This window comes from Bos javanicus, chromosome 4, assembly GCF_032452875.1.
Source record: "Bos javanicus breed banteng chromosome 4, ARS-OSU_banteng_1.0, whole genome shotgun sequence".
Taxonomy (NCBI): Eukaryota; Metazoa; Chordata; class Mammalia; order Artiodactyla; family Bovidae; genus Bos; species Bos javanicus.
This window is the reverse complement of record NC_083871.1, coordinates 110,147,128-110,163,322: the sequence shown is the minus strand read 5'-3', so window position 1 is coordinate 110,163,322 and position 16,195 is coordinate 110,147,128. Positions and strand designations below refer to the sequence as shown.

At 39.1% G+C, this 16,195-nt stretch overlaps 1 protein-coding gene across 1 annotated transcript in view; it reads right to left on the bottom strand.

Annotated features, from left to right (window-relative positions):
- CNTNAP2 (contactin associated protein 2) overlaps positions 1-3,195 on the bottom strand; it is a 2,325,186-nt gene extending 2,321,991 nt beyond the window's left edge. Inside the window, exons 1-2 of the mRNA XM_061415014.1 lie at positions 3,056-3,195; positions 2,580-2,901 (exon numbers count right to left, since the gene is read on the bottom strand). Of these exons, the coding sequence (XP_061270998.1) occupies positions 2,580-2,676 (97 nt within the window). The 5' untranslated portion in view covers positions 2,677-2,901; positions 3,056-3,195. The remainder of the gene's footprint in view (positions 1-2,579; positions 2,902-3,055) is intronic.
- Positions 3,196-16,195: the final 13,000 nt, after the last annotated feature.

Sequence of the window (16,195 nt, the reverse complement as noted above, 5' to 3'; positions counted from 1 at the left end):
GTTTATTTTAGTTTAGTTATAAAAAAGACAGTATTAACAGGAACAGCCTTCGTATATACAGTTCAATAATAGGGAAGAAGAAATAAGCCAGAAGCCAATGCATATCTGAAACGATGTTGTTATGAAATTTTAAAATATTAACCATATCTTCCAAAAAAACATCCATCATATTAGAAAGTTATCTGGGAACCATAAGTTTTAGCATAGTCATCATATTTTTTAAATGGGTACCAAATAAAAACATTACTTTTAGGTTTTCAGACTACTTTTTGTCTTGTGATGACCTCTCCTGGTTGAGTTGTTCATTATCTTAGATTCATGTAGTTAACCATTTTTTCTCTCTTTTGGGTATTGGCTTTTAGTATTAAGAATTTAACTCTCAAACTTCTTCAGAGCTGCATATATTATATAAACAAAACTTTTCATTAAGGGTAGAAGTATAGATTTAAAGTACTGAGTATGTGACACTCGTTCTAATCAGTAAAATTGAAATCACTCTTATTGTTTAATTCATTTCTAGAATGGGGGCAACTCTGAGTTTGGTCCCACAACTCAGATTCAAACAAAAGAAAACATCATATTATTTAAACCATTACACATTTTTTTTCAAAAATGAGGAATAAGAGTTAAATAAATAAACCTGAATAATTGAACAAAACTATTATCTATCTTAAAAGTAATGGTCTCTCTTCTTCCCTGTAGCCAAATTCTAAGTTATAAGAACTAAGAATGTATGTAGGAAATGACAACTTTTCGGTTCTTAAAATATAGTAACCCAATGACTGCATGTAAGCCATTCTTGACACATGAATTTTTCAGATGGATCCATTATAATTAAAGTATACAGAAAAATGAAGTACAGAACTCAGGAAAAAAGTCTGGCTCTAAGGGCCTTGAGTCCGTGAACACAACAAATTTCATGTATAATGAGCTTATTTTCTTTTTTTAAAAATTTTTTTATTTTTTATTTTTTTTGGTAATGAGCTTGTTTTCTGAGAAAAGTGGCAACTAGTTCTATATAACCAGACCTTGACATGGAAACTGAAATTTCATCAGAATAGTTTTCTCAGTAGCTGGTTACATATTTATGAAATACTGAGCATTAACGCTGCATAAGTTATATTTAAATCTATAAAACTGGCATTCAATATTAATAACATATCACATTTTTATGTCTAATCTATTTTGTGAAAAAACTGTAAAACTTTTTTTCAAGTTCATTACAAACTTAGATTACCATTTAGTGGCTTCTCTATCTTGAAATGATATCTTGAAATGAAAGGGAATCAAATACTGTACTTGGGAAAATTTGTCAAAACAGTAAATCTGGATCATCATATGATATTACTACTTAGTAGGTTTTTTAGCACAACTTATAAAGTCAGTTTTCAATGTTTATTCTTATTAATATTTATACACTGGAATAAGAGCATTAATATTAACATATGGATGAAGATATTTTAACGGATCCTAGGATCTGATAGAGATACTTCACATATGAATTCTGGAAAACACTAAACTTTTCTTCCTACATGGAAAACACTTATTTTTCAAAACCTAAAATCTCCATGATGACTCTTTAACAACTCATTCATTTTCAGAAACAAGTATTTCTTATGAATATCACCCTATCATCCTACAGGCAATCTTTCTGGTGCTTAACTCTTTCTGAGCCAAAGGAGCGCTCATGCATTTCCTCTCTAGATGCACAATACGCACTTCTAAAGCAATGCAGAAGATGGGCTGGAATCTTCCATTGCTTCCTACTCTTTCTAACCTCACGAACAAATGAACAATCTTTTTCAGAAAAAGCTAGCTAAAACACACAGAGATAAACATACTGAAGAGCATCATTTTTTTTTTCCCAGAAAACTCTCAAGAAATCTGTTCACTACTGCATTAGAGATATTTTGCATTGCCTGTCCCAAGTTCCAGACTGCGTTACACTCCATTGCCAGGAAATTAAAGCGATTTCTGTTACAATACTATATTCACTGTGTTTCATTTTAATAAACAAGTAGTAAACGGTCGTTAACTTGGGGTGGGGGTGACAAGCAGAAGTCCATAGGTGCCCAACCTGCTCAAAATAAGCTCCTTTCCCACTCCCGAAGCCGTGCTCATTTAAAGTTAAAACCATAAATAAACTTATTTTTGCCACGGTTTCACTTTTCATCTTCCCTTGACCTATCTAAGCCCAAGGCAATGAACTCCGTCTACACAAACAGACCGAAGCGGAGAGAGAACTCCTAAGCAGCCGTCACCGACATTGTACCACTCTAACCAAGCGGCCGCCAACCCATCTCCATGACCACAAACAACTTTCTAGAAACATCACCAGCATCAACCACCCTCTCTCTCCCTGCAGCCCGGAGCGCGGGGTTTGGAGTTTTCCCCTGCTGCAGCGGCCGCCGAGTGCGTGATAACCTAACCACACACACACACACACACACACACACACGCATCAGCCGGGCGAGACCTGCGAAGGCACCTCCTCGGAGTTGGTACCCGGGGCGGGTGGAACATCAATGCGGCACTGAAACTGCTCCAGCGCAGAGCGAGGCGGCGGAAGGGCTACTTACGGGACGTGGCGGGAGCCGTCCAGGCTCTGCAGAAGATGCCGCCGAGCAGCCCGAGCCACAGCGCTGCCCCGCAGCGGGCTCCCCGAGCCCCGGGCATCCTTCGCCTCCCGGCTCGCGGTACTCCAAAGGCTCGCTGCAGAGAGGCGCCGTCCGTCCGTCAGTCTCTCGGAGGGCGATGGGCCGTCCTCGGGCACCACGGAAAAAACCAAGACCCTCCTGCGTCCTTCTTCTTCTGCGCTCACCCGGTCCGGGCTCCAGTCCGGAGCAGCAGGGCGATCGCAGCCTGCCTTTTCCCTCCGCGCGTGTTGTCTCGCCTCTTGCTCTGCGAACCAATGTCAGGGGGAAAGAATTCAAACCGAGAAGGAAAAAAAAAAAAAAGGAGGCGGGGGGGGGGGGGAGCGGGAGGCGGGGGGAGGAACAGAGGAGGGGACTCCTACCCCGCCCTCTCCTTCTCAGGGAAAAAAAAGAAAAATCACCAGGGGACGAGGCGGAAAATCAGAAGAACGGAGGATGCAGGAGATGGGGGGAGCGCGCGCGCGGGGACGGCGGCGGTGCTAATGCTGCCGCTGCGGGCGAGCGCTCCCCAGCCGGCCGCTGGGCAGCGGGACTCGGAGGGCTTCCCGGGCGCCCGGCAGCTCACATGGAAGGACTGTGTTTGCGCGCACGGAGCACGCAGCCCCGCGGCCACGGGCGGGCGCACGCACGGCCTCAGCGCGGCGCGGCGCGGGGCAGCATCTCCCCGCGGCCGGAGGGCTGGAGACGCCGCCGCCGCCGGCAGCGCCAGGGAAGCGGGGCGGCGGGCGAGGCAGGGGGCGGCGGTGGGGTGGGGGGCAAGCCCTCCCCTCTCTCTCTCCCCGCGGCTCCAGGCCCCTCCCCGGCTCCTCCTTCGCCGCCGCCGCCTCCTCCTCCTTACCGTACCCCTCTGGCTGTCACAGCCCTTCTGCCCTGCCCTCGCCTCGCGGGGAAACAGCCGCGAGAAGGAGCCCACGGGCCCGGGTCCATCGGCTGGGGCGGGGGCGAGGAGGGGGGCGCGCGCCTCTCCCCCACCCCGGGCTGGAGGCGGGGCCGAAGTTGGGAATTCGCGGGGTGATCGCGGAACCCGGTTCCAACCCTGGCGCCCCTCACCTCCCCCCCCCCACCCCCCAGCTGCAGGAAACACCACCCCTGCGCTCGGGTGCCTTCTCTCAGCCGCCTCTCCTCCCCTCCAGACAAGAGATGGTACAGGCTCCGGGAGCTCCGGCCCCCCTTGGGAACCAGAATCAGGAGTCCGACAGGCAGGTCTTCCGAGTGGTCCTAACACCAAGGGACAGAGCCGAGCATCCCGACAGGAGCAGCGCGAACTGCAGACGCTGCTAATGCAGATGTTTTCAATATGTAATTAATTCCTCCTGGTACATATGTACGCGTACACCCAACCCACGCTGCGGCCAGGAGAACTCCATCTGGGCGAACGCGCACACAAACAGACCCAAACACAAAACTGAAACAAGCGGGCATAAGGATAACTACTTCAGGGTGTCGGATGCGTTGCAAGTACTGAGAATTGTGAATATCTGGGGAGACCCAGATTTTCTGCTCACACTCAGATTATTTCAGTCATAAATTTCAGGCTCTTCTCCCCAGCTCACACCTCTCCACACCCCATCCTCCATACAGTTTCCTTCCAGCCAGTCTACAAATAGTACTGGGATGCTTATGTCTCTGCAGAACCAATCCTTTCACTGACTCTACTGACACCGTTAAGAATTATTGGTCATCTAACTATCTAACGATGTTTGGGGAGGAAAAAAGAGGAGGAACCATGTCTTTGGGTGTTATGCAATGAATAAGCATTCACCTTTCAAGATAAATAAACATTTTATGGAGACTTGGCTACTCCTGGAATAGACTCTGAGTTGAATATTATGGTTAGGTCTCAGAAAGGTCCATTGTAAACAGTACAGTGTGTTCGCTGCATAGTTAGTATGGTGGTAACGGGGCTGAATCAGCGTTCTTTAATAGAGCTTTGTTTCTTATTGATTTAAAGGCTGTTTTTGTCCTAGTAAGAACTGCAGATTGGGTACAATCTGGGAAATGAAGACACACAACAGATGACAAACATGGGAAACTGCATCCTCATGCTAAAAAACTCGCCTCCTATCAAGGGATACAGGAAAGGCATTCTTATGGACTATAAAACGCTCCTTTTCTGTTTTAATTTCCGCAGTGAACACTTGCAAAGATGCTGTAGTAGGGAACTGTTGTCAATCATTTGTAAGAACCCAAAGAAACTCGTCATAGGGGAAAAAAAAAAAAAACATGAGGGAGCACAACTTTTCAGAAATCAATGTTTAAACAATGTATGTCTATTTTAGCTGTTGCCCTAAATGCCACCAAAGTCATGTTATAGAAGACTAGAAGTGAAAACAATTGAAAATATGGCCATTTCAGTATCTCAGTGGATGCTATTCAGTGGGTATCTCAGGCGGGTTTGAACTGAATCCGTTTCTTAGGGTACTGAGCAAAAAGAGCTGGCTGTAGATTTCTTTTTTTTTTTTTAATATAAATTTATTTATTTTAATTGGAGACTAATTACTTTACAATATTGTATTGGTTTTGCCATACATCAACATGAATCTGCCACAGGTATACACGTGTTCCCCCATCCTGAACCCCTCCCCCAACTCCCTCCCCATCCCATCCCTCTGGGTCATCCCAGTGCACCAGCCCCAGGCATCCAGTATCATGCATCGAACCTGGACTGGCGATTCGTTTCATATGTGATATTATACATGTTTCAATGCCATTCTCCCAAATCATCCCACCCTCTCCCTCTCCCACAGAGTCCAAAAGACTGTTCTATATATCTGTGTCTCTTTTGATGTCTCGCGCACAGGATAATCCTTACCATCTTTCTAAATTCCATATATATGTGTTAGTATACTGTATTGGTGCTTTTCTTTCTGGCTTACTTCACTCTGTATAATCGGCTCCAGTTTCATCCACCTCTTTAGAACTAATTCAAATGTATTCTTTTTAATGGCTGAGTATTTCTGCTTAATTGTTTTGTAATAGAAAATAACATACCTGGGGGTATTTTTATCCTCCCAAAAGCATTCTGACAAGTTTGAAAGCATTTCTCTCAAGGAGTAAAAACAAACAAAACATAACATTTTTTAATGACACACATGTAACCCTGCAACACCACTGTGCTGTATGTTTCCTGTCAGAGTGAGCTAAGAATCTGCCTTCATTCATGCTCAATGACTTCACCATGTTTGAAAGTTAACAATGTCACATTCTTTGTAATGCAACTACTTTTGTTTCAAATTTCTGTTAACTTGATCTGGACATTGGGATTCATAATTATACTTAAAGAAATAAGACTTTGGTAGTTTTGGGATCACACATTCTTTAGATTCTAATGCTACCATCTCTGCATCAGTTCATCTTTTGCATTGTTAGTTATTAAGAAGCTTCTTATTGACTTTAATTAAGACTATTAATGAGAAGGTAGGAACTACTAAGCCTGTTTGGCCTGGTCAGCCTTCAAGAACCTGTAAAACTGACAAGCCAAACAGTCGATTCAGGATAGTTCCACCAGCAGGCAATTAGATATGGTAAACATGGATTATCTTATGTGTATTACATTACATAAAGACAGTATATAATCAAACAAAATGTTTCTTCCATTTGATATAAGGTCAATCAAAGTTTGAGAAGAGTAAAACTAAATAGGCTGAACTATCAGAAAGAAAAAACAAAAACATGCTGAGGAAAATAGATGGTCAAGGGGCATTATTTTGGAAGTGAAGTAATAGAGAGTATGATCTGATAGATGATCCCGGTTTCCCATCACCCAAGTCCTCTTCTCTTCTTCTACAGAAATTATTGGGCTCATTTTATATTAACATCACCCCATAATTTGAACAAGTCATTGCTTCACCAGCAATATATTTATTATTCATTTATGTCTTAATATTTGTTGAGTTTTTACTATTGTGGACATTGTGTTAGATACTGTGATTATATCTCTGAGTAAGCAGATAACACTTTGTCCTCAAAGTTGGTAACTGTAATCCATGGGATTGCAAACAGGCATGACTGAGTATACACACACGCACCTAAAGTGGCTGTTGAATGAAACAATGAAAATATTCAGGACTTTTCAATAAGTAGAGGAACAATTGGCATATTTCTGGGTGTGGCCTTTGGAGTGTAATTTCCCAGAAATCAAGTTGTACAACTGTGCCCAGAAATCAGTCAATTCCCCCAGAAAAATGTGTCTCACTTGCCACTCTGATGGTATACTCCAAGAATTGAGTACCTGGATGTATAGGCTTTGTCTGGGATGCATTTTCTAGTAAGGAGGAAGAGAATGAGGTCAAGTCTTATAGGAAAGCCTCCGCTGTACAGAAAATCACCTGGAGTCTGGGCCTTTGGCCATGCTAATTGGCCTTAGGCACAGTGAGATACTGCCCATCATAATCAAATATTAATTGCAAGAAAGCCTGTTTGAGGAAAATAGCATAAACTAAAAGTAGCTTTCAAATTTCCAATCTATCTTAAAGTTCTCAGAGAAATGTGCGACAGCTAGTGTTATTTAGATTATACTCGCTGAAGATATTGGTTTAGTAAACAATTCATCATTAATGATTTATCATTTTAATATTAATGGAAAGTTGTGAAAAGGTGGTCTTAATGTATGTGTAAAACATTTTTGCAATCAATGATCAGGGTTAGGAAACTGGGAGGAAAATGACTAAACCAGTAAGTAATATTTAGAATATAAGATCTGATCTTAATCTTTACTGCATTCTTCACTTTCTGGACACTAGCTTTCAATTGATTATGGTCTAATATGTATGAATCGCATAACCTAGAATAAATATCCTTCCAGAATTTCAATTAAAAATTACCTTTTTCTATGTCATTTTAGTGCTTTAGCTCTGACAAATCCAACTCACAGTTTATGTAGTGGTTACTTTAAAAAAATCTCCCGTTACTTGATGATCTCACAATTTAAGGAAAACATAATTTCAAATGAGCATCCTCAGAAAAATACCATGTCTTTGAAAAGTAAAATGCAATATTTATTTTCACACAGGAATTACCAAATACCGGACATGAATAAAAATACATATCCTTTGAATATCAATTTGTATGGTCATTTCTTATTAATATTATGGATTTAAAGAAGGAAGAAGAAAGCTATTAGAATTGATATATGTTTTTATTGTCTTATTTATCTTTAAAGTGTTGTGATGTCAAAGCTAATCATAATTATAGACAAGAAAGAGGAGGATCAAAGAAAAAAAGTGAGCAAAAGAGAGATAGAGAAGAAGAGTTAGTCCACATCTATGACTTCCTAGTGCTAAACACCTATGCCTGTCTGTGCTCAGTCGCTCAGTCATGTCTGACTCTTTGTGACCCCATGGACAGTAGCCCTCTAGGCTCCCCGGGCCATGACGATTCTCCAGACAAGAATATTGGAGTGAGTTGCCACTTCCTTCTCCAGGGGATCTTCCCAACGCATGGATCAAACCCAGGAATCCCGCATTGCAGGCAGATTCTTTACTGCTGAGCTATGAGGGAAGTAAAAAGCACAACTTCCCAAAACACCTATAAAAGTACCTAATTACTCAAAGGAATGATGGCTAAACTATAATTATTTAGCAGTGAGTATGATTTTTATTTTTCTGTAGATTCAAAAACTTTTAAAGCAAGTTCAATATTTGTAATGTCTCAGTTTGATTTTAAAATTAAAGTTTTATTAACATAAGAGATTAACGACCCAATCAAAAAATGGGCCAAAGAACTAAATAGACATTTGTCCAAAGAAGACATACAGATGGCTAACAAACACATGAAAAGATGCTCAACATCACTTATTATCAGAGACTTGCAAATCAAAACCAAAATGAGGTACCATTTCACGCCAGACAGAATGGCTGCGATCCAAAAGTCTACAAGCAAGAAATGCTGGAGAGGGTGTGGAGAAAAGGGAACCCTCTTACACTGTTGGTGGAAAAGCAAACTAGTACAGCCACTATGGAGAACAGTGTGGAGATTCCTTAAAAAATTGGAAGTAGAACTGTCTTATGACCCAGCAATCCCACTGCTGGGCATACACACCAAGGAAACCAGAATTGAAAGAGACACGTGTACCCCACTGTTCATCGCAGCACTGTTTATAATAGCCAGGACATGGAAGCAACCTAGATGTCCATCAGCAGATGAATGGATAAGAAAGCAGTGGTACATATACACAATGGAGTATTACTCAGCCATTAAAAAGAATACATTTGAATCAGTTCTAATGAGGTGGATGAAACTGGAGCCTATTATACAGAGTGAAGTAAGCCAGAAGGAAAAACACCAATACAGTATACTAATGCATATATATGGAATTTAGAAAGATGGTAATGATAACCCTGTATGTGAGACAGCAAAAGAGACACAGATATATAGAACAGTCTTTTGGACTCTGTGGGAGAGGGAGAGTGTGGGATGATTTGGGAGAATGGCATTGAAACATGTATAATATCGTATATGAAATGAATCACCAGTCCAGGTTCGATGCAGGATATAGGATGCTCAGCGCTGGTGCACTGGGATGACCCAGAGGATGGGATGGGGAGGGAGGAGGGAGGGGGGTTCAGGATGGGGAATGCATGCATACCTGTGGTGGATTCATGTTGATGTATGGCAAAACCAATACAAAAAAAATTTTTTTTAAATGAGAGATTAAAACTAGCTAAAAAAATAGGTTACCAAAAAATACCTCAAGAAATAAAAGTTATATTCAAGGCACAATAACATTAAAAAGAAAAAACTACCACACCCAAAACACAATAATATTAAGTGAATTACTTTTGAGTGTTATCAGAAAGGAGAGTCAGGTGATCCTCCAGGAATCCATTTATAGGATGATTGTTGAATCTGGTCTCTGGGTCTTTGTTTCAGCTCTGCAACCCTCTTTGACATACTCACAAAATACATGCTTCATTTCCTCATTTATAAGATTAGATTTGTATTTATACCAATTACATTATTCTAAGAATTACAAATAATTTATATAATACGCCTGGTTCATATAGAGTGTTATTATTATCAATGATACAAATGAATGATACAAAATTCTATACTGAAGTCAAGTTCATTCCTCCATATATTTACACTACAAATTTCATTCAAAAATTTTTGGATTAAAAAAATAAGACTTCAATCAGGGAAAAAAAATATTTCTTTAAATGCTATACTATGTAATGCCTACCTTTTGAATGCCCAAACATCTAAGATCTCCAAATTTTTCCTTAAGTATTTCTTGTTCTTTCAACTTCCATTTTTCCTCCTATCAATTTTTGATAATGCCACGCCCACTGAGAAAGTTGAATGGCATCAAGAGCATTTAAAACACAATACAAGCATTACATTAAACTAGTAGCCTAGTTAGACCAGGGAGCATAATAAAGCAAACAGGGTACATCGTTCTGACAATCTGGACATTTTAAGAACAAAGCAAATAAACAAACAAAAGAACAATGAGTGTTCTAACTGTAGGAGTTACCATCACTGATTTGAAACTACACATTGCTGAGAACATTCTTTTCACTCCATCCAGGAAGCTGAGTTGACTTAAATCTCTGTACAATTTATTTATTATGTCCTCAGTTTGCAGTGGCGAAGGTATTGAGTGGAGCAGGCGTGGAAGTGATAATTACTGCCTAAACGTTTTCAGCTAGTTTGCAGAGTTACTGCCAAACATTTAAAGCTAGATTCCATAGTTTATGGTGTTCCTAATTCCTGTGAGGTTGCAGGGCCTTATCAGGCAATAGGAAATGGTCTGGCCTCTTTTGCTTATGCAGAGTTGAAGAAAATCACAGGACCTATAGTGGTGCTTTATATCATCTAAAGGAAAGCAAGAATAAATTCTATTTCACTCTAATCTGTGTGATAATTGTTAAATGAATTTCAGAGATGGCTTTAACTACATGCTTCAGTGTAAACATGGTTCTTTCTTCTAAAAAATGTTTTCTCTGTTATGTATTTATGTTCTCCTAGGATAGCAATTCTATCAACACCTAAATAACTATGGTATTATAATTAAACAATATGTAAGGTATTTATGTAATAATCTAATATTTAATGATTTCTTGGTCTATTGAACTTTCTGCTTGATAAGCATTTAGTCAAGAATGGGGAGGAGAGAAGGAAAATGGCTTTTCCATTTATGTCTTATTTAACAGTATCTCTCATGTATAATTAGCTCATATATACCTGCTTTAGTATGTTGAGTAGATAGACATAATTGAAATTTTCTTTAATAATTCATAAATTTGGTAATGTAATCTTTCATTTTAACTGCTTATATTATAATTGATGGTGTGATGTCAGATTTTGTTTTTCTGATCTCAGAATTAGTGCGATATCTTTCAAATTTGCTTTTTTCTAATCTTCTCTGCATCTTCTTCAAGTCCTAAGGGCCCGCCCAAGCAGCAAGTTGGAACTGAACTTACCCCTTGAAAGATGACTGTTCACTCTCTTAAAAGACTTGATGGAAATGAGGTCATGATGAGGGGCAAAATGCACAGAAGTGGATGATCTTTGAGATACGCTGAAGTTTTAATCTGGTCTATTCTTTTTTTTTCCTTTGTCAGAGTGGCATAACTGCTGTAGCTAAGAAATAGTATGAGATGGTTCAGTTCAGTGGCTCAGTCGTGTCTGACTCTTTGCGACCCAATGGACTGCAGCACACCAGGCTTCCCCATCCATCACCAACTCCCGGAGTTTACTCAAACTCATGTCCATTGAGTCAGTGATGCCATCCAACCATCTCATCCTCTGTTGTCCCATTCTCCTCCTGCCTTCAATCTTTCCCAGCATCAGAGTCTTTTCAAACAAGATCGTAGTAAACAATTATTTGACTATTTAAGGTTCTGTGTGTTCATATCTCTCTGGGACCATGGTTATAACTTTTCTGGATGAAAAGACTGTCTTTCATAAGTAACTTCAAGTCATATTGTATATAGGCCAGTTCTCATATTTTCAATGTATGCCATCTTCATAAATGCTAAATACAGGAGATAATGCCTGTAAGTTCCAGTCACTAACATTAAGCTAATAATTGGTGGTTACTATAAAGGTTATAGACTGACCTGTTGGTATTTTCATTCCACAGAAGGTTCTGCATCCTTTGTCCCTCACCCCAAAACTCCCATTAGAAACTAAAAGTCATATACAGACGTCTGCATTGGGAGTCACTGAAATAAATTAGCTAAAACTTTCATTTCCTGAGATAATTTAAATTGTGTGTGGAGGAGGATGAGAGGGACAAAATACACATGGATCAGATTGTTATAAGCCTATGCATATTATTCTCAGTTTAGGTATAATCTTGATAAATATACTGATATACTTTGCATTTAATAAATCATGAGTAATACCATATGCCAACTCTTAAGTACTCTCCAACATGTAGCATACTTCATGAAAGTGAAAGTGAAGTCACTCAGTCATGCCTGACTCTCTGCGACCCCATGGATAGTAGCCTGCACCAAGCTCCTCCGTCCATGGGGTTTTCAAGGCAAGAAGTACTGGAGTGGGTTGCCATTTCCTTTTCCAGGGAATCTTTCCAACCCAGGGATCCAACCCAGGTCTCTCACATTGTAGACAGACGCTTTACCATCTGAGCCACGAGGGAAGTCCATACTTCATAGTCACTCAATTTGAGAGTGAAAGCCACTATCATCTACTTTGAAAATATTTGAAATATGACAGTGTTCATTTTTACAATGTATTAATATCTAGCAGTGTTCATTTTTACAATGCATGATATCTAGAGTTAGGGAGAAATGCTTTCACCACATTGCTTCTTTAAAGTCATATGTTTGTGGAACTGTTGCTTACACTGCCATTGGGGTGAGTTAGCAAAAGAATGGGCTCAAGGGAGACTTTTCTGTTCTTTCTTCTGCCAGAGTCCAGGACTTAAATTCCACCAGAGGCAGGAAAAGTTGGGAATGGCTTAAACTTGACATTTAGTAGCCACGCAGTAAAGTATTCTCAATTGATTAAAATGTGACTCTTGTTCAGTCATTTGAGTTATTGGTTTATATGTGTTATCAGAAAAACATCTTAAGAATTCTCTCAATTTTATTGATGAAAAAACTTCGACACCTTTTCTTGTGTTTGCTCTCCTTCTTAATGTTAGTATTCTGGTAGGGAAAGTCCTAGGGTAATTTCACCCTAAGATAATTAACTTCACCCCAAAAAGATCTTCTGGGCTAAGATCGTCAATTCTGATGATTGTTCACTGACTCCTTAGAAAGGAGGATGAACGCATACACAAAAATAAACTGAAATAGTAAGACAAAATCTGACGACTTCACAAATATGCTTGGAAAGATCCAAAGCTATCGTATGAAATCATTCTGTGACCTCAGCCTCACTCTCTCAACCTGCCTTCTCAAGTCATCATCCCTAAAGCAAACAAATAAGTATGTTCCATCCTTTCCTCCTCATCCAATTTGACATCCTAGAGGAGAATTGGTAAGCAGTTTATGACTCAGAAAAAAATAATAAGGACAAGTGGAGGAGTGGGTAAAAATATAAAGCTTAACGACACATCGTGAAGTTTGTCCTGGGGAAATGGCATTGGAACCGTTCCTACTTAAATAAATTTCAGAGTCTCTTGGACTTCAAGGAGATCCAACCAATTGGTCCTAAAGGCAATCAACCCTGAATAGTCATTGGAAGGACTGATTCTGAGCTGAAGCTCCAATATTTTGGCCACCTGATGTGAAGAGCCAACTCCTTGGAGAATACCAGGATACTGCAAAAGAATGAAGGCAGGAGGAGAAGAGGGCAACAGAGGATGAGATGGTTGGATGGCATCACCAACTCAATGGACGTGAGTTTCAGCAGACTATGGAAGATAGCAACAGGGAAGCCTGGCGTGCTGCAGTCCATGGGATCTCAAAGAATTGGATGCGACTTAGCAACTAAATAACAACAACAAACTGTGAATTGGGGGTTCAAATCCTTATGGATTCACAAAAATCCATGCTTTTATACACACAACTAGCCAGAATGTTCCCAGTGTGCCCATTTGAAAGTAAAATGGGATTGCACAAAGCAAAACTCAAAATTTCAAAACAGAACCAAACTTTACTGCCTTCAGTGGTAGAAGTGAGAAATGCAGTTGTATTCCCATGCTTTGAGGAAGACCTTTTAAATAAATATTTAGTTAAAGCAGATACCACATAGATTAGGAATTCTCTGGGTAAAGCGTTCTCATTAACTCATTTCTCAAATGAATTCTCCTCTCATCACTACATTTGAGGATTATTAAAGAACTGATAAAAATTGTGATATAATAATTAACAAACTAATTATCTACTCCAGACTACTTTGGAAAGAATATCTACAGAAAAAAATAAGTAACTTTTCCCCCTTATTTAACTTCAAAGATCACATAGCATATGGTTCTTATTTTCAGGAAAAAAAAAAAAAGAGCGTGTGTATGAAAGAGAGAGAGAAACAAAACAGAGATATTTTAGCTTCTCCAAGCAAAGTAAAGAGGGAGATTATCTACATAATTACAGCTATCAACCGAAGTTGCTTATAGTGTAGAAAAAAATTTAAAGATGGCCATATTCCATTCTCATTTTAGGGTAAATAATAATAATTAAAACAGAAATCAAAACCAAATAAACAGACTATTATCAGAGCATGAAATAGCTTGCAAAGGTCTAAGTCTTGAAACATCTATCCCTGAATTGAGACCATTAGCTCATATTCTACAGTGTCTGTAATGTTAACTATGTAAAATCAATGGAATAAAACTGAATGAAGGAACATGTAGTCTATAACAGGTTACTTTCGATTCCCCCAAAATAACAATATTGATTTTTAAACATAATCAGAAATGTGATAAATTCAAATATTATCTCAACTTCTGTACTATTTTTTCTCATAGTTCTTAAAATACAGAGTGATCGTGTAAATTCAATAAAACACTTATTAAAACATTAAAGGAAAGATTTTGAAGATCTTAATATTTAAAGCAATCCCCTAATTACAGTTTTGAATAGCACTTATAATTACTTTTAAAAAATCCTTAGAGAAGATGTCAAGGTAGAAGAGAAAAGAAGTTAAAACTAAAAGCAAAGCAAAACAAAACTGTAATTTACTGTTTATAGTCCTATAGCAGGCAGAGTGTGAGATGAAGTGTGACCAAGGTGATATGATTTGTTTTAGATTAAAAAATAGTGTAGAAGTACTTTCTCTTTTGTTTTAACTGAAAGACTGCTAAAGAACATGGGTATTTCCATACACCAAGGAAAGAAAATGCCTGATTAATCTAAAAGTTGTGATTAACCTACTGTTCACTCAAATTTTGTACCTTCTGTTTCACCAGGAAATAATCTCTAATTACCCCCACACTCCAGGAAAAATACAAATATTTATAAGGTGCTCTGTTTATATTCAAAATAAAAATAAATTTAATTGATGCCAAGAAAAATAATTTTATGATTTAGATAAGATTTATTGACTGGAATATCACAAAGAAAACTGACATATCTTTTCAACCATTAAATGTTAATATCTGGGCATTTTCAGAACTGGCAACAAGGAAGGTGTTTCCTTTTTTCAACAAGTACATTTGTCTAGCATTTCAAAGACCACAAGATACATTGAATTTCATCTCATTTCATCCTTGAAACACTATTTCTATTTTCTTTCTACTGTTTGGGGGAAAAGAGTATCAGATAAAATGAGAGAGAGATGCAAATATCTCAAAGTTTTATTCTCTCACTCATTCATTTTATGCCACAGAGTCTGTGACTGGTCAGGCCTTGTTCTAGGTGTTGAGTATAGAGCAATAAATAAGATCATTAAGATACCTGATCTTCTAGGTCTTTCATCATATTAGGATGGGATGAAATATTATGCAGTGATAAGTGATTGATTACAATTAAAATGAATGTGATTTAATGATTGCTGTTGTTCAGTTGCTCAGTCATGTCTGACTCTTTGCCACCTCATGGACTGCAGCATGCCAGGCATGCCAGGCTTCCCTGTCCTTCACCATCTCTCAGAGCTTGCTCAAACCCATGTCCATTTAGAATGGTGATGCCATCCAACCAGCTCATCTTCTGTCATCCCCTTTTCCTCCTGCCTTCAATCTTTCCCAGGATCAGGGTCTTTTCTAATGAGTCAGCTCTTCACATCAGGTGGCCAAAGTATTGAAGCTTCAGCATCAGTCCTTCAGTGAATATTCAGGATTGATTTTTTTTTTTTTTTTAGGACTGACTGGTTTAATTTCCTTGCAGTCCAAGGATTAATAAGGACTTCTTGTGGAAGTGAAGTTTTTTCTTGCTGAGATCCAAAGAATAAATCAATCCTATGAAAATATAAAGGAGAAGCATTTCATCTTCTTCTTTTTCTTCTCCTTCTCCTTCCCCTCCCACTCCTCCTTCTCTTTATTCTTCTTCTTTGCAAAAGGGATATCTTTTTCAAAGCTATAAAGAGGCAATGCATTTAATATAATCACAATGTGGTAGCTTAGTTTGGTAAGAGGCCAGTGAACAAGGGGGAAGCAAGTAGCTGATGAGGTGTTCAAAACAGATCAGGAC